We start from the raw sequence: 22,286 nt of genomic DNA, 5'->3' as shown, positions 1-22,286 counted from the left end.
CACTTAGAGAAGTTCCTTTAGCATTTGTTGTAGAGCTGGTTTGGTGGTGCTGAATTCTCTTAGCTTTTGCTTGTCTGTAAAGCTTTTGATTTCTCCATCAAATCTAAATGAGATCCTTGCCGGGTAGAGTAATCTTGGTTGTAGGTTCTTCCCTTTCATCACTTTAAGTATATCATGCCACTCCCTTCTGGCTTGCAGAGTTTCTGCTGAGAAATCAGCTGTTAACCTTATGGGAGTTCCCTTGTATGTTATTTGTCGTTTTTCCCTTGCTGCTTTCAATAATTTTTCTTTGTCTTTAATTTTTGCCACTTTGATTACTATGTGTCTCGGCGTGTTTCTCCTTGGGTTTATTCTGTATGGGACTCTCTGCGCTTCCTGGACTTGGGTGGCTATTTCCTTTCCCATGTTAGGGAAGTTTTCGACTATAATCTCTTCAAATATTTTCTCTGGTCCTTTCTCTCTCTCTTCTCCTTCTGGGACTCCTATAATGCGAGTGTTGTTGCGTTTAATGTTGTCCCAGAGGTCTCTTAGGCTGTCTTCATTTCTTTTCATTCTTTTTTCTTTAGTCTGTTCCGCAGCAGTGAATTCCACCATTCTGTCTTCCAGGTCACTTATCCGTTCTTCTGCCTGATGACAGAACTAGTAATCTAGTCCAATAATATATTGCTGGGCTGGCCATGTAAGAAATCAAGCAACAGAAAAAGTACTAATGCAGAGGGTCCAGGCGGAAGCTGGGTCCACTCCTGGCTGGAGGTGCTGTTGCTGACTGGCCCGGCATGTGTCAGCTCGGGGCGCGCCAAGCCTCCTGCTCTGGCTGAGAGGAGAAGCAGAGGTGTGGGCCGCGTTTACATCTCTGCGCCCCAGAAGCCTGTGAGCTGGAGGGGCCCGGCCTGGGCAGGGCCTGGTCTCAGGGAACTCGGGAGAGGAAAGGACACTGGTGTAGCTCAGGTGCTCATGGGATCGCATGGAAACGGTGCTCAGTGTTTCCCCTGCGTATGCATGGATTTCTGTTGGCCACATGTAAACGAAGTGTGTCTGTACACATACGAAATGAAATCCAGTCAGATCCGGACCACAGGTATTATCCTGTACCACCTACACGTGCTTTGGAGAGGTGTGGTTAGGACGTGTCTCTCCAGGAGGGCTTGTGGTTAGAGGGACGGACGCCAGAGCGTTGCGGGGACCTTTACTGCCCGGTTCTACATCCCGTCCTCAGGGACCCCTCTTCCTCCCTCTTGTTTTCGCGACCTTCTACTCCAGGGGCGGCAGATCCGGCCCCCACCTGTTTTCTTAACTACAGTCCTGTCGGCTCACGTAGTGTCTGTGGCTGCTTTTGTGCTGCCCTGGTGGACAGAGGCCACGTGGCCCCAGCCTGAAATATTTACTGTTTGGCGCTTTACAGCAAAAGTTTGCTGACCTCTGTTCTAGTCTGTTGGATTTTTCTCTTTAGCCTCCAAAATTCTTGAAATCTCTTTCTCCAAAACATAAGTGGCACAAAACAAAGACTGCCAAATCTGATTTTCTGGCTGTAGCATTGTCTCATCCCCTCACTTCCCTGAGGTCTGTCCTCGTGGCCCCTCCCCTCCTGGCCCCTCTTCTCTCCTGGGGCCCAGCCCCCCGCCCCTACTGCCCACTGGTTTCCTGTCTCCTGATGTCCCCAGCCTCTCTGTGGCCCCCTGGAAGGCCGAGGGCTCTGTCCTGGGCCCTCTTCTCAGCAGTTCCTCTCAGCCACCTTGTCTACATTCCTGTTCTGCTGCAAAGACGCTGCTGCCCAAGTCTCTCGGGGCCAGACTGTCCCCCCGCCCGAGCTCCAGACCCGAGGGACCAACCGCGGTGGGCGGCACGGGGGCTGGTGCGTGGGGGCCGTCAGCCTGGCTCCCGTGCCCTGCCCAGCAGCGGCCTCACCTCTTCTCCGTGGAACCAAGGTGATATGTATTTTGCTGGTTTGCTGTGAGGATGAGGGTTAAAGCGTGTACATGCCTTGCAGAGCGCCAGCATCTCACAGGTGCCCAGGAAGTGGTGGCTGGAATGAGGGTGTTTATAAGCACAGGCGATAACGAAGAGCACCCCGGGGGGCTGCCTCCCTGCAGCCTGCTCCCCCAGCCGGCCGCTGCCTGCGCTCCCTCTCCCCGTGCCCCTCTCACTCACTCGCCTCTATCCTGCGCCGCTGCCTCGCCTCGGCCTTAAGGATGCTCACCCACGCCAGTCTCGCCTTGAGCATCCTTCACATCTTTCTGAAGCTGCCTGTGGCTCCCCGGGGCCCCTAGTGAGCCGAGTTCCTGTGGGCCTGGCGCCTGGCTCTCTGCCTGCGCTCCTGGGCCTTCTCTCCACCTCCTCCAGGAAGCCCCCTGGGAGACACTCTGCTCTGCCCCCGTGCCATCTCCTGACTGGCTCTCAGCTGCTTGAGTGGAGCTTTGCTTTTCCTCTCCCTCCACAGCACGTGGCCAGCGCCTGGCTGGGGGCGGACGTGCCGGTGCTGAGGACGTGGTCGAGGAATGTGGCATGTCTCCCTGGAAGCCGCTCTCGGGTGACTTGTGCGGGTGCTGGGCTCACGTGCGGGGCCGGCCCAGCGCCCCGAGTGCTTTCTCTCCTTCCTGCAGTTACAAGGGGCCGGAGCTGGAGATGTGGTCGATGGGCGTCGCGCTGTACACACTGATCTTCGAGGAGAACCCCTTCTGCGAGCTGGAGGAGACCTTGGAGGCCGCGATAAACCCCCCGTACCTGGTGTCGGAAGGTGAGCTCGCGCGGTGGCGGGTGGACAGGCGCCGGCGTTGCACCGGCTTCCCGTCTGCGAGAGCAGCGCACCCGGGTCCCTGCCGATAGCCCAGCTCTCTCTCTTTTCCATTCTTCTCGGACTTTGATCTGAACGTAAGGACGATTTGAATATGACTTTAAAACATCACAACTTTATTTTTAGGAGAGCTTCCCTTTGGACCATAGGGCCCTCTTCTGAAGGATGCGCACACACTAGCATTCTCTGAGCATGGCCGTGGCCGTGACTGTAAGGTCACCTGTGGGGGAGGGCAAAGGATGGACTTGACCTCCCGGCCGCTCATGTGGAACCTGGGGGTTTCTGTCCCACCTCGAGCTCCCGTGAGCTGGCTCCCCCAGGGCCATGAGTGGCGGTTTGTGTCTGCAGTGAGGCCCGCCGGGCGGTAGGCCTGGAGTGGGACCCTCCCGGCCCATACCTGGAGGTGCTCCTGGGAGCTGGACCACGGGGTTCTGAGGTCTCTCAGACACTAGTGACATAGTGACACTCTGTGATGCCAGAGGAATCATTCATCGTTGCAGGCAGTGAGGAGATAAGTGTCCTCATGAATCAAGTCTGTGCCTTGGGTTCTTTGCTTAGGTTAGAAGCCTGTGTCTCAGTCCGCTCGGGCTTCCATGACAGGACACCGCAGACTGGGGTCTTAAAGCACAGACATTTATTTCTCAGTCTGGAGGCTGAGAGCCCGAGATCAAGGTGCTGGCAGATGCGGTTCCTGGTGGGAGCCCTGTTCCTGGCTTGCAGACGGCTGCCTTTTCCTGTGTCCTCATGGGGCAGAGAGAGGGAGAGAGCAGGCCCTCTCGTGTCTCTCCTGATACGAGCACTGATGCTGTCGCGGGGGCCCCTCCTCACGACCTCATCTAGCCCTCGTCACCTCCCAAAGGCCCCACCTCCTAATATCATCACACTGTGAATCTGGGTAGGGGGGTGCACAGTTCAGTCCAGAGCAGCCTAGAAGATTTGTAGAGCTTTGCTAATGTTCTGGATTCCGCGGTACCATGGCTCTTGCAGCTCTGCCCACGGGGGCTGCTCTGTGGGCTCTCTCACTAGGCTCTCAGGATACTCACTTGGGACAGTGAGGCTTGGAGTGGCCCTGGCTGAGGTGACACTAAAAGGAAATGGGACTCAGATCCAGCCTCAAGGCTGGGGGCTCTTCTCAGAGCTCGTGCTGCCTTCCTGTGGGGACTGAGCTGGGGCTCCGCTGCCGGCCACCTCCCACCCCTCTCCTGTCACGTGATCCCTGTGTCCACAGCTCTGCACCCCCAGAGTCCCTTAGAGCAGGCCCAGGTTAGGAGCTGCCACACTTGGTGTGGTGAGCAAGGTGGGATCTCGAGCTCCAAGCTTTCCTTTCAGAGGCAACAGACATCTCCCACAGGCCCTCCTGAAGCATAGCTGGGACCCCACATTCCAGAGCCCCCGGAGTGCTGGTTAGAAGTGGGGGTCCAGAGCCACCTCCTGTCCCATCAGACCCAGGACCTGCAGTTGTGCAATGCGCTCCACCTGCCCCCAGCCGGGGCCCTCCGTCAGTCTTCTGGCCACACACCTTTCTGTCCCCAGATCTCATGAACCTCATGTCTGGGCTGCTACAGCCTGTCCCCGAGCAGCGCACCACCTTGGAGAAGCTGGTGACAGACCCCTGGGTGACGCAGCCTGTGAACCTGGCTGACTATACCTGGGAAGAGGTGTGTCGACTAAACAAGCCAGGTGAGAGGCGAGGCCGTGCCCCTCAGGGCTGAGGCGGTTCCCAGGCTGCTTCCCGGGTCTTGGGTGAGGGCGAGGTTCCTTCCTCTGTGCTGTCCTGGACATGAACGTCAGGGCCCAGAGCTGGCTTGTCGCCTGTGAGACAGACTCCAGAGGTCCCTGAACACCACCAGGGGCTTTGGAAGGTGGGTGAGTGCCCATGGGAGCCCCTGACAAGGAGGAACCCACAGACGGGATTGAGGGCTGCGGCAGAGAGTTTGAGAAGTGCCGCTGGCGGTGGTCTGAGCGGGCCGAAAGGGAGGATACGGCCCGGACGAGGAGTGTGATGGTCTGGGGACCCCGGGGGCCCCCAGCTGGGAGCAGCAGCCCCGTGTGTCTGGCTCCCGCTGCTCAGAGTGGGCAGACGCTGTAAGTGGCTCTGGACGTAGAACCCCCGCGGCACCACAGCAGGGTCCAGGGAGTCTAGAACATTGCCAGTTGGGTTCTGAAGGGTTCCCCTGATGTCTTTTGCTCCTAAGAATTTCTCCAAAGAGAAGCAAAGTATTTTAGAATCTTGCTGTTGGCAGGTGACACAGTATCTTTTTCTTTCTTTAGAGAGCGGAGTTCTGTCCACTGTCAGTCTGGAGCTGGAGGGCAGGAGCCCAAGTGCAGTGGCTCGGGCCCCGGAGCTGCGCAGGGCTTCATGTGCGAGGGCAGGCCCCTAACCGCCGGGAAACCCAGCTCTCTGCTGCTCTCCTTCACTCAGGAAGTCATGTTATATTCAGGCCCCTTCCATTCAGAGAAAGTACGTTCTCAAGAATTAGGCCCATTACACCACCTAAAACCTCATATGCAAGCTTGATAAATGTTAGAACAAAAGCCAGGGATACTATATTGTTTTAGGGTTATAAAATAGACTTGGAATTCATTTTTTTTCATGGCCTTGAAAAAATTCTAATTTAATTTTGAGTTTTGTACTATTTTTTACTATTAAAAGGCTTCTAATTTGTGAAATTCTAAAAGGCATACAAAAGGTTTTTAACCCCCTTTCTACTTTTGTATATGTGCCTGTGTTTCTGCTTCGTGACTTGGTATATGCTCGTCTCTTATGCGGAATGTGTAGAACCTGTTCACCAAATGACCAGATTATTTCATTAATCTATTTCCTTGAACGTTTTCCAAATTAAAGCAACTTTGTTAGTAAACAATCACCCTGACTTGGACCATGTGAATTCTTCTACAGCGCTGGTATGGGAAGTGCTTCATCTCTTTAGTTTTCCGTTTGCGCGCCTCCGCCTGCCGCAGCTGGAGAGAGGTTCAGCCTTGGTCAGCTTGGGGGCCCCTCCTATGGGTGAGCAAGGGCTCTGCAGCTTGCTTGCTCCAAGGAGACTAGACGGTGTGGTGTTTCAGGCCTTGCCCTTCTCCTTGTGCGCAAGCTCACCAGGGCCGGCCCACCATCTGTCTGTGCTCTGCCGTGCACCCACGACACCCTCCCCGCACTCCACAAGCCAGTCCAGGCTCCCTCCGTGACTATGTGGGGGGCGTCCAGCCCCGACTGTCCCTCTCCCTCCCCCGTTCAGGCCCCAGGGCAGCTCTCACACACTCAGAGGGCCCTTCCCCTCTAGGCTCCAGTCCATCCCCCTCTGAAACAGAGTCAGCTAGCTCAGGCACAGGAAATCCAGCCTCTATTTTGTATCTGTGTTGGAGGGGAGGGAGTGGTTGGTGTCAGAGAGAAACCTTTCATTTTTCCCCTGCTCAAATAGCAGGAAGAAAACAAAACCAAAACCAAGACCACCACCCCCCTGCCGCCCCAACCCATGCCTTTTTCCCACGTTATCACTTTCCGCAGGTGCCAAGGCTCCTGCCCGGAGCTCTCGGGAAGATGCTCAGGGGCCAGCCTGCCTCTAGTGTGATCCTGTGTTCGGTTTCTAGTGTTCATTTAGGAAGCATGCAACTGTCCTGATACTTTCGGATGCTCCGATGACAGTTAATTTGATTCTCAACTACTGGGATGCAGGATATTGCCTTCCCCTTCCTTTAGGAAGTGCTGCCCGAGTCTCCCTGACGTCTCAAGAGACTGACGAGGGACCTTCCTCCATCCGTCAGGGACAGTAAAGGCAGGGCTTTTAGAAGTGAATTTGTAAAGTGTGTAGTAAGTGACATTTACTCTTCAGAATCAAATGAGTCTCGTGATGTTCAAAGAACTCTTGAAGAGTGGGCAAAAATACACAAATGTTTTCCTATGTAGTTTTTATGATGCTTATAACACAAAAGAAGTTACAGAATGTTTTTTCAGACAGGTGTGCAATGGGCCGAGAATGCAAAGTTCTAGGTCTCCAAGAACTGTTACTTCTCTATAAGAAAAAATAATTAAAACTCATCGGATTTGATGGCAGCAGAAAGTCTGAACACTCTGAGAGTGCTCTCTGCAGAAAGAGTCCAGATAGAAAAGTTTACAGCCTCCTTCTTCTTTGGCATAATCCTTCTGTAAAAAGGTTTTTAGCATCCAGTCTGGTGCCTGGCCCAGAGCTCTATAAATTGTATCCATGCAAGAATCAAGTCCCTTTTCTCAGTTTGGAAACAAGTAGATAAAACAAGAAGAAATGTTTATACACTAAGGCTTGGGCTTACAATTGGTGGAATTTAGGCAGCTGAGAAAGCACACCTTTTTATTCTTTTTCACCACTATCCCCTTTGGAAAGATGCTTAGTCTCTATACCTGAACTGTTACAGGCCTATGTCCGAAATTTAAGAATGAATGCAAATTAGGCTGAAACATCACTGGATTTCATCCCAAAGGGAAACCAGACCTCTAAGCTGGGAGGACCCCCGCACCCCCCTTTTTTTAAACTGTAAAGACTTCTGGAGTTCCATTGGATAGTTTACACCTCTAGAATATGTGTGTGTGTGTGTGTGTATGTGTGTGTGGGGGGGTGTTTATCAATCATAATTGGAGCTCAAAAGAAGTAAGGGGGGCTTCCTTGGTGGCGCAGTGGTTGGGAGTCTGCCTGCCAGTGCAGGGGACACGGGTTCGAGCCCTGGTCTGGGAAGATCCCGCGTGCCGCGGAGAGACTGGGCCCGTGAGCCACAACTGCTGGGCCTGTGCGTCTGGAGCCTGTGCCCCACAATGGGAGGGGCCGCGACAGTGAGGGACCCCCGCTTGCCACAACTAGAGAAAGCCCTCGCACAGAAACGAAGACCCAACACAGCCAAAAATAAATAAATAAATAAAAATAAATAAATAAAATGAAAAGAAGTAAGGGTGTTTGCCAAATAAGGATTGGTTGGGGTCTGAAATGGTTGCATGGTTATAAGGGGAGACCTTGAGACCAGAAGGTTGCAGCTGGCAGGTGCTGTTCTGAATAGGCTGGGGGTGTCCCTGGGTCTGGAACAGTTCAAAGCTCACGTTCTCAGCGGTGCAGAGTGGCTGAGACCAGGTCCTCCATGGCCGCCAGACTCCATTTTGCATGCCTGAACCGATCGCTCCACTACCATTTCAACTTGTCACTAATATTCATATTGAATGCAGATTCCACACCAAATAACTTTATCTGGGACCGGCTCCCTTTGATTCAGACCGCCCGGTCTCTACCCCAACGTGAACCTGCTTTGGGAAGGACCCTGCTTTCTCCGGGGAGGTTACTGCTGGACCGCGGGGCGGTGGCCGGTTTGAGCGAGGTTATAGTTTCCTCTCACCTCCACTCTTCAGAGGAATTTTAAGGTAATGAGAAGCGAACGCATGGGGAAGGAGCTGTTCATTTGTTGCGCTAGCCGAGAGCTCTAGAAAGCGGAAACCCGGGCAGCGTAGGCACCAAGCAGAGAAGCCGCGGTCTCCGCGCCCACGGTGCCGGTGGGCGGCAAGCGGCGGGCGGCGCCAGGCCCCAGAAACCGACCCGGCGCCGGACGCCTGCGGACAAGAGCTGGGCGGAACTGCTTCCAGCGCCTTCGCGCTGGCGAGGGGGAGAGCGGAAGCGACGGAACCGGAGGACGGAAGCGGAGGACCCGGAGGGCGGAAGCGGCGGACCGGGGAGACGGCTGCTTCCGGCGTCAGCGGCGCTGCCGCTGCCTCCGCGTTATGGCTGCGTTGGGTTGGCAGGTGAGGGGGAACCGCGAGCAGGGGCTCCTGGCGGGTCGTAGAGGTCGGCGCACGCCGACCTGGTGCCGCACTCTGATCTGCGGTGCTCTCCGCTCCGTCAGTGCGGCTTTATCCCACTTTCCCCCCGCCGGCGCTGGGCCGACCCCGCGAGTGGACCCCAGACAGGGCGAGAGCGGGAGGCGGGAGCAGCGAGCGGGTGGACTTGACTGGCTGGCGGGGGCGCGGCGGCCGAGGGCGCGGGGGAGGCTTTGGGGCGGGCCGTGAAGGGCGGTTGAGTGCCTGGGGATGTGGGCCTCGTTCGTTACGCGCCAACCTGAACCCTGGAGAGTTCCGAAGTCAACGGGAATTCTGTGTAGTTTGCCTGCAGGCTACCAGGATTTCTTTTGTGGAATGAATATAAGTAGTGAATCTGGAGACTTGTGTGAGGTCCAGATTTTTCTGGTGTGGGTACCAACTTGGACCCCCAGAGTTGGCACGGAAATTACGTTAAGTTAAAGACATTTGAGATTCAGCAGTTACAGAAAGAAGCCTTCTTGGAGCGGCCCTTATCGCGCTAAAAGCAGAACCTTCTGGGAGCGAGGACGCCGCAGATCCTTTCTCCTCGGGAGCTTTACGGCCATGAGGGGAAAAAAAGAGAGGGAAGACCACGTGTATCTACATAAACAAACACTGTCACAGACTTTCTGGGCTCCCATTTGTTCGCCTAGGAGGCCACCACCCCTTTGCTCAAGTTAGCCCCTAACTCTAGCCATTTAGGGAGCCAACGCTTGTAGCTGCCATATGCATATAAGTAAACTTTTTTTTTTCTGCCTGTTAATCTTTCAGTTAAATTTGCAGGCCCCCCCCCCCAGGCACTGAAAAGGTGGAGGAAACCCGCCCCCCCATACTTCACCTGGTGGCCTGGAAACAGTTCTCCCCTGTCCCTCCTTGTCCCTGGCTCCTCAGTTACACCAGCAATAGCTCATCTCTGTGCTCCTGCAGTTCTGTGTTCTCTGTACGCGAACGTCCTTCTCGGTAGGCTTTTTAAGTTCAGGTATGACTTTGCAGGTTGCTTATAAAAACTTATGTTTGTGTAGGACCAAGGCACTGAATACCCTGGCTCAGAAATCCCGAGGTGTCCATGACGTGGGAGTGGTGAGGAATTAATTCCCTTTGGGGGCTGTGTCTTGCAGGTCTCGGCTTGGCACCGCCTGATCCCCCTCACCTGGTCCCTTATTGCTAGGCAGACCGCTCAGCTTGGAGAGCAGAAGAGGACGACTGCTCTTTTGCTGCGTAAACTGACAACGGTCTCCAGCGGGGGGGGCCTCGGGGAGTCACCCTTTGTTGAACCCCAGAAGTGCGCGCAAGAACCAGAGCACAGGACGGGGCTGACTCAGTGCCTCCTTGAGAAGCAGAGGACGGCTGTGGAGCGAGGGAAGATCGTCAGTTCCCTCCTGGACATGGGTTTCAGTGACGTCCATGTTAACGAACTGCTCAGTATACAGCCAGGTACCCACCCCCAGCAGTTGCTGGACATCATTTCAGAATTAATACTCCTGGGTCTGAATCCAGAGCCTGTGTGTGTGGCCTTCAAGAGAAGTCCTCAGTTACTGAAACTGCCTATCATGCAAATGAAGAAGCGCTCCAGTTACCTGCGAAAGCTGGGGCTGGGAGAAGGTATGAGAAGGTGTAGCTTTTATATATAGTGCTGAGGAGTCAGAGATGGGGAACGAATAGCCTGGTGAGGTGGTTTCGGGAGGTTTCTGGGGGAAAGGCCCTTGAGAGGAGTGTGTGATTTGGCTTGGGGGTGAGGAAGCAGAATGAGCTCTGCAGAGGGCATCGCAGGAGGGAGGGGGACTGAGTGACCCACCAGGCGCGTGTCTGGCGTGTTCACTGTAGGGGCTCTGGCATCTAGAACGGCGCTGGGCATGTGGTGTTGGTTTATGTGCATGTATGTGCCCTTTGATGCTCAAGCTGACTTGGGGTGGGCTTAGTGCTTTGTGTCTGTGTGATGGGAAGCCAGAGAGACTTACAGAGTTCCCTGTAGAGGCTTGGATTCCAGTCAGGTGTCTCGATTTACTGTGGAATGTGACATCTGCCCAGATCCCTGGGACACTGGTGGAGTGAAGGCAAAAGGAGCCACCATCCCCACCCCCACAGGATTCGCGCCCCGGGAGCCCTAGAAGTTCACTGGATCTCTTTACGGGCCTTCTGTGGGGTGGGGTGGGGGGGCTGTGAGTGTCTCCTAGGATCCCTGCCCGCTTTGACCAGAGGAATGCCACTCTTGTGTATTCTTGACTCTTGCTGGTAAAATATTGTCGGGGGTAGGGGAGGGGGAGAAAAGGTTTGGGAATTCAGATTTCAGAGGATATTTACGGCCTCCTTCTCTAGAAGATGAGCAAAAGATAGTGGTGTGTGTTTCTCTTAACAGATTACCTACCGCAGTATAATCTAAAAAGCTAAACTTAGCACCTTACATGCAGTGGTTATATCAATAAATTAACAAGCTCAGCGTGGCCTTAAGCTGCAAAGATGAAGACTAAATTCCTGAAATTCATTCCTGACACGTTTTATCAAGACACTGACTGACTCTCCTGTTAGGAAGATTTTAATTAACAGTTTAAATAAGTGGTTCTAAGTTTCTAGGTACTAAACTTTACTCAGTTACCTGTAGGAAGACCATATGCCCTGATTTGCCTGGGAGAGTCTCAGTTTATACCAGTTATCCTAATGCAGTTACTAATAGGGACTCTGTCACTCAGAAGCGCCTTAGTGTGGATAAAATATATGGTCACCCACTAACCAGGAGATCATCAGTCTCTGTGGTTGTGCATCATGATTCTTGTTATTATTACATTAATTATTATTGCGGAACGCCTTTTCATTGAGTTCAGGCTCCTAGGTCTTAAGAATGTTGGTTGTGAATATTTCAAGGACTATTTTATTATAGAAGGAAACATGAACCCAAAGCCCCGACATGGGGGAAGCTACTATCCCATCTTACTGTCTGAGCTTTCCCGTAAATCCCTGTGAAAGTCTTTTCTAGGTGAGAAGGGCAAGAGGAGACCTAGAATATGAAGTAGGTACCTTTCAGCTGTGAGGCCAGAAATAGGCCTCTTGATACCAGCAGGGAGGGTTTGGGGAGTCTGAGAAGTGAGAGGGAGTCAGTGGGGAGATGCGTCATTCTGGCCCATCCCATTTCCACGACGCGTCTGGGAAGACATATCTGAAGCTGGCACTCCTTCTGTGGAGGAGAGGATCCTTGTTTGTTTTTTAAATTCTGGCTTGAATTGGGTGTGGTTGGCCACTTGGGCTTCTGGAATATTCTAAAATTATGTACTTGCCCTTTTTTACATTCTTCAGGGAAATTAAAGAGGGTGCTTTACTGTTGCCCTGAAATTTTCACCATGCGTCAGCGGGACATTGAGATCATCGTCGGGGTTCTCAAGGAGAAGTGCCTTTTCACGGTAAAGCAAGTCACCGAGATTTTGCACAGATGCCCCCGTGTTCTTCGGGAGGACCCTGGTGAACTGGAATACAAATTCCAGGTGAGAATGACTGATGGCGTGATTAGTAACAGCAAGTTTTCGAGTGTAGTCAGGGTTAGCTGACTTGCCGGGGCGAGTGGATGAGGTGAAAGGCTTAGACCCTCTTTGCTTGCACCAGCCAAAGAGAGTTCGGTTTTGGTTCTTTCACTTCTTTACTACAGGTAAAACCTCTTTTGCAATTTTTCTGCCATTAATAACGGATGACCCAGGCCTATTCTTAGAATCCTAATGAGGCCTCTGCTTAGAATACTTAATTTAAAAATAGCTAGAACCTTCCTATCTTTAGAATCTATTTTGCATGTTGATCTTAGAAACGTAATTGTGAAGGGTGTCCTAATTTTTTGGTAACAATTATGATGGCTTAGGTCAAATCCTAGATGTTTTCTGAATTTTTTGCCTATTTTTTCCATACTCATAGTTTTCCTTACCCCATGAAGAAAAATAGAACTTAATTTCTCCCTCCTGCCCTTTATTTTCTGCTGCATTTTTCTCGATATGAATTTGAAAATGCTTTGAAAGCCATCATGCAGGTGTCGGGATCATAGTGTTCTGCCGTCGCTAGTGAGGCAGGTCTCTCCGAGTGCTTTTGGACAGTTCAGTTCACTGTGCCTTAGGAGCCTACAAAGCTTTCTGCAGCTGCGCTTCCTAACCACGCTCTGTCTCCAGTATGCCTACTTCAGGATGGGGATTAACCATGTGGACGTGGTGAAGACCGACTTCCTGCAGTACTCCATGACCAAGACCAAGGAGAGGCACGTGTTCCTGGAGCGCCTGGGCCGGTACCAGACCCCCGACAAGAAGGGGCAGACGCTGGTCCCCAACCCTTTACTCAAGGACATCCTCAGGGTGTCAGAAGCTGAGTTTCTGGCCAAGACAGCCTGTTCTTCAGCTGAGGAGTTTGAGGTTTTTAAGAAACTCTTGGCCCGGGAGGAGGAGGAGTCTGAGGGCCGTATGGCTGACGACGAAAGTCTGGAGGAGGAGGAGGAAGGGGAGGAGCGGGAGCCGTGATGGACGGACTGGAGTGAAAAGAGCCCAGCGAGATCAAAGGGTATTTTAATTTTCTCAGAGCTTTTGGGAACTTCACTTGGATCTTCTCAGGTTATTTTTCATTCTCAAACTGGTCTTTTGATGAAAAATTAATTGGAAATCACCTGAGAAGTAGACTAAGAAGCAGATGCATTGGTTTGATCTGCTGTCAGGTCCTGGGGGGAGGGCCCTGCTCCGTCCTGAATAAAAGGCCGACTTTGCGCCTCTAAGGTCGGGGGGCTCAACACCGCGACATTTGGTCTTACTTTTTCTCTCCCATCTGTGTTGGTGACAGTCCCGTGACAGTGGGGGATGTTTCTTCTGGTTCAGGAGTCATTTTACATCCTTCTCGTGACAAAGACAGAGTTCCGAGAAGACAGTGAGCTTTTAGTATATCACAGCACTTTATTTTATGAAAACAAGGAGCAGGTTTTCCACAAAAATACTCAGGTGTTTAGTTCAAAAGTATCTTATTGTTTCGTAATTGCAGTCATTGTACAGCAGAGTAAAAGGAGGTTGATTAGTGATGTATGGTTTTGCTCTGCACAGCTTCTTACTGCCAGCCCCGCGTGGGGGCACTTTTTGCCTCTTTGAGAAGAGCGGGCCCTGACCCTGACCGCTGGCCCTGACCCTGACCGCTGGCCCTGACCCTGACCGCTGGTGGAGTTTGCCTTCACACCAGCTCAGGCCCAGGGGCTTGCTTCCAGGCCTGACGTCTTTGGCGTCCGTGGAGTTCTGACCTGGAGCCAGGGCCGCAGGTCTGGGCTTGGTTTCATTTCAGGGAGCTCTCCGTGACACCAGAGGTGGTGGAAGGCCCCTTGGGGAGGCCAGCGGGTCTGAGGAGCGACCTGAAGAGTTGGGGTTGGGGAGTGGACTTGGATGTAAGCCAGGGGTCATCTCTGAGGTAGCGGTACAGCCCTGATGGCGTGAGCTCTGTGAGGGGTGGGGAGAAGGGTGATTCCTAGAAGGTCCTGGAGATTCCTTTCTTGGGGGGAGCTGGCACAGGATTGATGCTGCAGAAGACATTTTTGGTGATGTGCCCAAAACTCAGGTCTTCACAGCATTTTAACAGCTACACGTGAGACTCCGGTGCTTGGCCTCGTTTTTCTCGCAGAGACCACGTAAGTCCTGTCAGCGGTTCTCACCTGGGGGTGATCTTGACACCAGGGAACACCTAGCAACATCTGGGGACATTTCCCATCGGGTTGTTAGGACCAGGAGGGTGTGCAGTTGGGGTCTAGTGGGGTCTAGTGGGTCGAGGCCCGGGCGGCTGCTAAACATCCTGCAGTCACAGCACAGGCCCACGACAGGGTGAGCCAGCCTGAAGATCAGCAGTGCCAAGGCTCGGACGCGGCTCTAAGGCCTCATTTAGCAAAATGCGACTGTGCTGATTCGTGAGGACTTGAGATTTTAAATGGGCTTACATTTGTTTCTCTTTTATTTAAAAGTAAAGTACATAGCTGATTTTTTAAGAGAGTTCCTTTCTCCTCTGTACTGGGATGCTGTTGGTAGATTTGAGCTGTGTTTTACTGTGGGTAGATTGGAGCTGCATTTACTGAGGTGTAGATGCTTTTGCTTTCTCCAGGCTCATATTCGAGCATGACTGCAAAGAGAAAGACATTTTTTTGCAAAAGAACAGTAGCTCATTGAGTCCCTCCACACGTGAGTCCGACATCGGTGGCAGTCGTTGGGCAGTGGCAGGAGTTCCAGCCCAGGGAAGGTGCTGGAGGTTGGCTGACACCGGGTGGAGCCCTTGCCTGTTGGGGTGGCTGGTGGGTGAGCAGCAGGGTGCCACGGAGCGTTCCTCATTTGCACCCGTGTCAGTCCTCGTGCAGCGGGAAAAGGGAGGTTTTGTCTTCACTGTCTTTCTTGGCCGTGGGCAGAATTATTTGAAAGTACAGAGATTTCAGTTTCCATTTCCTCGTGTGTTCTGTGGCCTCCGGGTGGCGGCACCGTCCCGGGGACCTAGGGTGCTGCTCTTGTGTTCCCCAGGCGGGACTAACAGGATCTTAGATCTAAGCTCGGTGACGTGGTTAGTTGATCCAAGCTTTGATTAGCACAAGGCTGACTCGGCAACTCGGGATTGCTCCTTTCATTTCGACACAGAAATGTGTATGCCCCTGACAATTTTTTGATTCCACTTTTGCTAATTTTTTGGGGTGGACCTTGAGTATCTCCAAGGAAGACGTTAGAGTTTTAAGAAGGAGCCGTGTGGAAAAAAGCAGTGGCTCATTTGTAATGTTTCAAGGATGAATTATAATTCCTTTAGCATCAGGAAGTCTTTTACTAGATGTTTAACTTATAAAACATCAAAATGGGTTAATCATAAGAAAACGCGGCACCAAGCTCAGGAGGCAGCAGACTGTTCCTTGTAGAAACAAGGGCTTCTAAGCTGAAGACTGGAACGCGTTACATTTGCCTCGTGGCTGAGGGGCTTGAGGTCACTGACGTGGCGGTAGAGGGGTTTGTCTTCTTTCCAGTGATATCACTTGATCTTGCTGTTTGCTCGTGACGCCGTAGCTTACACAGTTGCACAGTGACAGGTCCCAGTGCCACAGCACAGTCAGCAGGACGTGTTTATGTATGTGGTTCTCTCGACTCTCCCAGTGTCAGAGCCCCTGCACTGCACTCAGCCGTCTTCTCCAGGTGGGCCTTGGAGACTGGGGACCTTCTGGAGCACCGTAGAGACTTCTCGAAATGACTCTTCCTCCTTGCTGAAAATGACAGACTGCATAATACACAGACATATGCACACAAAACTTTAATAAAAATAAAAAGCCTAAAATATAACTCTGTAAAAAAAATTTTTTTTATGGAAGATGAAAGGAAGAGCCCCTTTCTGTGGCTGTGATGCTGACTCGGGGCAGCGTCGGTGGGAGACGCACGGCGGCTTGAGTTCCGTCTGGCTCAGCTGCTCAGATGTTCAGCACACCGGACGTGGGGTTGCTTGTCTGCTTTTCACCTCATTTGCAGGGAGAAGCGAGCACTGCTTAGAAGCGTGCTAGAGAGCAGGGGTGGCAGGATGACGCGGCGATCTGTGTGTGAAGGAGGAGCGTGTGGAACACGGTGCTTACTACCTGATAGCCCCACACGGCGTTACTTGAGTCCTGGACTAAGAGAAACCTTCACCAGCATCGCATTTAGGCTCGTGGGACGAGCCCTCACTGTACTTGGTAGAGGTGCTGCCTTGACTTTCCAAGTGGGGTTTGAAACCCTTGAGGTTTCCGTGAAACCCTTGAGGTCTTTGGTGCCTTGGTGGGACTTGTCATCCAGGGGATAGGCCAAAGCCTATGACCTCAAAGACCAGGGGTTAACCCAGCGTGGTGCATGGGCCAACTCGGCCCTGCCTGTTTTTGTAAATAAAGTTTTATTGGAACCCAGCCACGCCTGGTGAGTCACACGTCTGTTGGCTGCATTTGTGCTACAGCTGCAGAGCTGAGTCACTGCCACAGAGACCATAGGGTCCTCAAAGCCAGAAGTACTGTCTGACCTTTACAGAAAAGGTTGCAGGTAAAAAGTGTCTAAACTCCGTCTTAGTGTCACCGTTTTCTCCCTCAAAGTCAGCTGGTCCGTATGATGGAGCACTAGCCTGCGAACGATCAGCATAAATAATCTGCTGGCGGAGGGGAGCCGGGCGAAGCGCTTCCAGTGTGGCCTCATCGCTGCCCCTTCCTCCCAGCCCCACCGTCTCTGCTTTGGAAGCTGTTGATAGCAGTTCCTCCTCAATTTTGTTGCTAGATCTCAAAGGGAGAATTCTTTCTCTGACCTCGGAATCTGAGAACTGGTTTCTGAAGGTTGCAGAAGCATTCCTGGCGGACAGCCTTGCCATCCAGGGCTAACGTGTGCACCGTGGGTGCGCATTCACCGTGGTGCAGACCGCAGCCTGGGGTATGTCAGATGTGGGTTCTGTCCCGGAGGTCTCCCTGGTCGTGGCTGGGCAAGGAGGTGGCTGGTGCTTGCCTGGCCTGGCTGTCTGTCTTCCAGAGGCCAGAGGAGAGAAGCCGCTCAGGGCACCGACTCCAGCCAGGACCTTGTTTCAATCCAATTTTAGACCTCGTCTTCCTGGGCTTTAGAAACTCGTGAGGTGGATGGAGCGTAACAAGAGCATCCTGATCCTTAGAAGAGAAAACAGACCGGGGCGTGAGGAGGAGGATAGTGGTACCCGTTCCTCTTTACGGTGGCGGCTCCCAGGTTGCTGCCCCGGAGGACCTGAAGAGCTTGCCACATCAGAACTGTGAAGTTTGTTCCCTGTGACATGGCAGTGGGTGCTGGGGGGCAGGCTCGTGGAGGACTGACTATACCCCCCAGTGTTGGGGACATGTGGGTAGCATTGCAGCTTAAATTTGAAATCTGCAGGCTGCAACCCCCTTCATTTGGTGATGCCTTGGATCTTTTCTCTGAAGGCATGCGCTGTCCCTGGTCTCTCTCGACTGAATGAATTCTTGCACTTTGTTCTTGGATGTGTGTGTTGTGTGAATGTTTCCTGCTTATTTGTGTTTTCTCCATTGTCTTAAGAATGGGTATCCTAAAAGCCAGTATTTGATAATTTAACAATTGAGGGTTTCTGATTTGTTTTTATAGAAATTGATTCATTGAATGAGGTTAAAAAAGTATATATTATCTTTCAGATGACTTACTGCAATATAAATGTTTCACACCCCAGTTATATCTGTGGGTGGTGAATTGCTTGCAGGCCTTGGAGTGCATGTTTTGGGTACATGGGGGTTGGGGGGGAGTGATGCCTTTGAGTAGGTGGGACCTGAACGCAGAGACTTTTGATGGGAACTGAACGCCTGCCTGAGGTCACACGTTCTCGCTCATGTGCCGCTGCCCAACCTGTGGGTCCCAGCCTCTGCTTTCCCTGCTTGGTTGGTGAACATTCTGCTTTAGTGTCAGCCTATATCTGCGAAGCTCTTTTGCTTCTGGTTGTTTATAAAGGTCTCTGAGTAACATTTTTTCTTCATCTCCTCAGCCATATAAAAAAATGTAGCCTGTTTGTGAAGCTGCTTGGTACCCAGGAGTCTCACTCCCCTCCTGCACCGCCAGGAAGATGGGCTTCTGGGCTCCTTTATGGAGCTCGAGTGGTGAGCTCTCCTGGGTCAGCCAGAATACCTCTTTCATTCCCAGTGCGTCACGTTGATAAGAAATTGTGTCAGGCTGTGGATGGGTCTCTGTGGCTTAGCCTAGGATCTTCCAAATTATCATGAAGGTTTCCACAGAGTGTGCGTGTGAGGGGGTGGGAGTCACGTGGGGCTCACTTGCCACAAGAGGTTGGGAAATGCTGGATTAAACAAGAATAGCGTTAGAAAGTTTTTTTCATTTCAGGGTTTCTGAATGCTTAGGATGCCTGTGTTCATTGGCACTCTCCGAGTGAGAGAGTCTCAGGACTTACCCAAAGTTATGTGATCAAGGCCGCACACCCTTTCTCAGTGGACTTCCATTTACAGGGTCTGGAAAGCACTCCTAGAATTCCTCTGCCTTCTGGCATCCCAGGCCCCTCCCACTGTCCCCCCTCGCCTGCCCTCCCAGCAGCCCGTCAGTCCCACCTCCCTCTGGGTGCAGGTGGTCTTCGGCCTCTCTAAGAGCTCACCCGCCTCCTCCATTGCCATTGCTGATGACCGGGGAAGGGGTTTCTCTGCCCATTGAGATAGAGTGGGATTCGATGTATCAGACCAAGTTTATGTCTATTGGGAGCCCTTCCTTAAGTATTATTTTTCTCACCCATTTTAACCCCCTTAGGCAGTTCTGAAACCTTCTGGTCTGAGCTTATGACACAGAGCACACACTGAGCTTTCTTCTCAGAGCTCCACAAGGAGACAGCAGCCCTCCCGAGGGCCGAGTGCTGGGGGGATGTCCCTCAGACTTCTCAGCAGCTCTGCTGGCTGTGGGAACGTACCTTAAGATTTCTTCAGTGTAGGACTGTTACTTTGTTTCCTGAAATAATTAGAGAAATGTGGTTTATTAAAAAGAAGCTGTGTCCCTGTAACTCTGCAGCTTCCTCGGCCCAGGCTGCCTGCTGTGCTCCTGTCTTGTCTGTAGGTCACATGTGTTCCAGTTTGGGGAGCGTGGTAGTGAGACGCTGACACAGAGATGAGCATTTGAGTCCGTGTGTGCCCACCTGGCTTGGGGTGGGAGTCGTGGAGTGATGAGGAAGGCTGCCTGGCTGGGTGTGAGTCATGGAGAGTGAAAGGGGGTGTGGAGGATGGGCGATGGGAGACAGGTGATGCGCTCGGGTAAGGCAGCAGGGTGGGTTTTTCCTGGACTCAGAAACGCAAGACCCAGTGCTTGTGGTGACTGGTCTATGGAGAATGTGACTGAGGTTTGGACTCTGTTGTCTGCACTCAGGCAGTGCATTATATAATAATTCTGTGACTACCTTGAACCCTTTGGGGAAAGAACCTGGGTGAGAGTGAATAAAAAGTAAATAGAGATTTACTGTATTTATATAATTGGACCCGTCAGTAACACTTCCCAATACTAGTGCCAGATGCTGTGTGAACGTGCATAACCGGAGTGACCCCCCAGCACCGCCACTCAACCTCCCTCCGGCACCTGCCCTGTGACCTTCCCAGCACCCACCATGTAACCTCCCCAGCACCCACTCTGTGACCCCTACCAGCACCCACCAGGCCCAGCTATACCCATCTGTGTGTGCTCACACGCACACATATGGGCACACAGTTCCTTAAAATAGCTGGGCTGCACATCTTGGCAACCTGGCTCAGCCATGGGCCTGTGGCATCCCACAGCCCCAGTCACCAGGGCCACCCTGGCCCTGTGACCCTGTGGCCACCTGCAGGGCACAGCACGGGACTCCTCCCTGGGACGCACCTGTCTGGGGTCCTGGCGCGCGTGCTCTCGCAGCTCTCTTTGAAACAGGTGTCTGGATGCACTTTGTACACTCTTTTATACCTGCATCACAAGAAGGCTCTGTGAAGCCAGAAACTGAGCAGAATGTTGCCCAGCCCCTTCACCTAGGCTACACGAACCTCCAGGTAACTGTACAGGTGTCTGAGGAAGGGCTGTTATTTTCCTAATAAAACTTTACCTCCTGTGGATGTATTAAAATGTCCAACATAAAAATCATGTAATTAAAAAAAATGACTTTATCAAGGTATAATTTACATAAAATAAGATACACTCATTTTACGTGTACATTATGATGAGTGTTGACAAAGTGATATATAGTATGAGATAAAGTGTGCTGGGACTCCCCTGGTGGTTCAGTGGTTAAGAATCTGTCTTGCAACGCAGGGGACGCCGGTTTGATCCCTGGTCGGGGAACTAAGATCCCGCATGCCGCAGGGCGACTAAGCCGGCGCGCTGCAACTACTGAGCCCACGTGCTGCAACTACAGAGCCCATGCGCTCTGGAGCCCGCGCGCCACGACTGGCGAGCCCACGTGCCGCCAGTAATGAATGAGCCCATGCACCACAACTAGAAAAAAGCCTATGCACTGCAGTGAAGAGCCTGCACGCCGCAATGAAAGACCCCGAGTGCCCCAACTAAGACCCAACGCAGCCAATAAATAAATAAATAAATAAATATTTTTTAAAAAATGTGCTATTTCAAAGACATGTCTTGCTTGAGGCAGGCTACTTGGCTCCAAAGCCTTGAGACAGTGTGACTGCACTCTTATGGGCAGTTGATGGAGAAGTTTGAGAAGCCTTGGAGATGCAGGCATTAGATGCGGGCGGTGTGGAACAGGAGACCTGATGCCTAGCCCTGCCTCCCACTTATTAACTAGTGTACTCTGAGCACGTCTCTGGAACTGAACCCTCCATTTTGTATGAAATGGGAATTGCTTATACTGCCTCTGTCACATGTTTGTAGAGAATAATGAATGAGAAAGTGTTTGACTCTTGGTAAAGCTTTTTAAACGTCGGAGCTGTTTGAAAGAGATCCAGGGAGTTCAGTGGGTAAAACTCCAACTCATGAGCTCAGTCGAGGAGAGTCCTTAGGGTCTAAAGCCTTAGCTAAGACTTCCATTGCCAACCATCAGGCAGTAAGAGGATCTGGAATTAACTTCCACATGTGAACAACTGGAGAACTGGACAAGATCCAGGAAGTAAGTCTTTTCAGATGTTAGAAAAAAGACAGTGCAAGATGGTGACCCAGAGAGAAGGGGAACAAGATGAGCTCTGTGATGGTCCTGGAATTCAGCCTGGAGGCACTTTTTGGACTGTGTTGTGGGTTAGGGAGAATCCAAGCAGTGGTTACACTGAGTGGGCAAAACAGATTGGAGTTGGGGAGGCAGAGGAAGCTGAAATTTGTGGGTCAGTACGGAGAGGAGGGAGCTATGCAGAGGAAGAGCTCCAGAAATCCGGAGGGGGCGGTCCTCTTGAAAATTAAGCTATGTGTGCATAGGGTGAGTAAAGATGGGCAACGAGGAACTACTGAGGAGCTGCACAGTTCCCAGAGCCAGAGTGGAGAGATCTTGATTAATAGTAGGCTGTTCCAGAGAAATAGAAACCCCAGAGAGGAGAAAGGCCTTGCCTTAAAAGTGGGGCAGAATTAACCCCAGAGTAGAGGCTGTGCTAAAGCCACCCTAAAACAGGCCTCAGAAGGATCCAGCTAAACTGCCTTGCAGAAAGCAAAAAACCAGACGTAGAAGGAACAGGACAGGGACGCGCACTCTCACCCCTTCTAGTCAACGTAGCACTGGAGACCCTAGGCACAGCGGTCAGCTAAGAAAAAGAAGTGAAAGGTATTTAAATTGGAAGGGAAGAGGTAAAACTGTCACTATTTGCAGATGGCAGATACTCTATATAGAGAACACTGAGGTTGCCACACAACAACTGTTAGAACTAGTAAGCAAGTTCAGCAAGGTAGCAGGATGCAAGATTAACATACAGAAATCTGTTGCACTTCTTTACACTAATAATGAAATATCAGAAAGAGCAAAAAAAAAAAATCCTGCTTAAAATTACATTTTTAAAAAGCCCTAGGAATAAAGTTAACCAAGGAGGTGAAATACCTATATGCTGAAAACTAAAACATTGATTAAGGGAACTGAAGATGATTCAAAGACATGGAAAGATATCCCGTGCTCTTGGATTGGAAGAATTAATATTATTAAAATGGCTGTACTATCCAAAGCAATCTACAGATTTAATGCAATCCTTATCAACACAGCTATGACATTTGTCACAGAACTAGAACAAATAGTCCTGAAGTTTATATGGAACCA

At 51.7% G+C, this 22,286-nt stretch overlaps 3 protein-coding genes across 24 annotated transcripts in view; 2 read left to right on the top strand and 1 right to left on the bottom strand.

Moving 5' to 3' along the window:
- The window catches only part of PASK (PAS domain containing serine/threonine kinase), a 42,219-nt gene extending 36,563 nt beyond the window's left edge, over positions 1-5,656 (top strand). For 5 of the 7 annotated variants that reach the window (XM_082466016.1, XM_082466015.1, XM_082466017.1 and 2 more), the window contains 3 exons: positions 2,601-2,734; positions 4,235-4,471; positions 5,063-5,656. In XM_082466016.1, the coding sequence (XP_082322142.1) occupies positions 2,601-2,734; positions 4,235-4,471; positions 5,063-5,172 (481 nt within the window). In that variant the 3' untranslated portion in view covers positions 5,173-5,656. Of the gene's footprint in view, positions 1-2,600; positions 2,735-4,120; positions 4,472-5,062 lie in introns of those variants that run through there. The other 2 variants (XM_082466019.1, XM_082466020.1) reach the window with 2 other exon arrangements.
- The window catches only part of SNED1 (sushi, nidogen and EGF like domains 1), a 142,043-nt gene that overhangs the window by 36,593 nt on the left and 83,164 nt on the right, over positions 1-22,286 (bottom strand). For 12 of the 13 annotated variants that reach the window (XM_082466000.1, XM_082466009.1, XM_082466011.1 and 9 more), the window contains 3 exons: positions 19,928-20,008; positions 18,993-19,030; positions 15,843-17,211 (listed from right to left, as the gene is read on the bottom strand). In XM_082466000.1, the coding sequence (XP_082322126.1) occupies positions 18,994-19,030; positions 19,928-20,008 (118 nt within the window). In that variant the 3' untranslated portion in view covers positions 15,843-17,211; position 18,993. Of the gene's footprint in view, positions 1-15,842; positions 17,212-18,992; positions 19,031-19,927; positions 20,009-22,286 lie in introns of those variants that run through there. The other variant, XR_014265013.1, reaches the window with a different exon arrangement.
- MTERF4 (mitochondrial transcription termination factor 4) lies at positions 8,265-20,655 on the top strand. 4 transcript variants are annotated; one of them, XM_082466024.1, is made up of 5 exons: positions 8,431-8,543; positions 9,716-10,199; positions 11,886-12,070; positions 12,590-13,118; positions 20,351-20,655. In XM_082466024.1, exons 1-4 carry the CDS (start codon positions 8,523-8,525, stop codon positions 13,076-13,078), a joined length of 1,179 nt encoding a protein of 392 aa, XP_082322150.1. In that variant the 5' UTR covers positions 8,431-8,522; the 3' UTR covers positions 13,079-13,118; positions 20,351-20,655. The 4 variants fall into 4 exon arrangements, with proteins under 4 accessions (XP_082322153.1, XP_082322150.1, XP_082322152.1 ...); XM_082466027.1 differs by lacking the exon at positions 20,351-20,655 and having other exon boundaries at positions 8,265-8,543; positions 12,590-13,349; XM_082466026.1 differs by lacking the exon at positions 20,351-20,655 and having other exon boundaries at positions 9,716-10,031; positions 12,590-13,349.

This window comes from Balaenoptera physalus (genome assembly GCF_965194825.1).
Source record: "Balaenoptera physalus genome assembly, chromosome: 6".
NCBI classification, from domain to species: domain Eukaryota; kingdom Metazoa; phylum Chordata; class Mammalia; order Artiodactyla; family Balaenopteridae; genus Balaenoptera; species Balaenoptera physalus.
Note: the sequence above shows the minus strand (reverse complement) of the source record. Positions and strands in the feature narration are given on the sequence as shown.

Excerpts from the sequence above, each read along its gene's own strand:
- MTERF4 (XM_082466024.1), top strand. The coding sequence starts at position 8,523 with ATGGCTGCGTTGGGTTGGCAG. Across the intron at positions 8,544-9,715 it reads TGGCTGCGTTGGGTTGGCAG|GTCTCGGCTTGGCACCGCCT; the intron begins GTGAGGGGGAAC and ends TGTGTCTTGCAG. Across the intron at positions 10,200-11,885 it reads AAAGCTGGGGCTGGGAGAAG|GGAAATTAAAGAGGGTGCTT; the intron begins GTATGAGAAGGT and ends TACATTCTTCAG.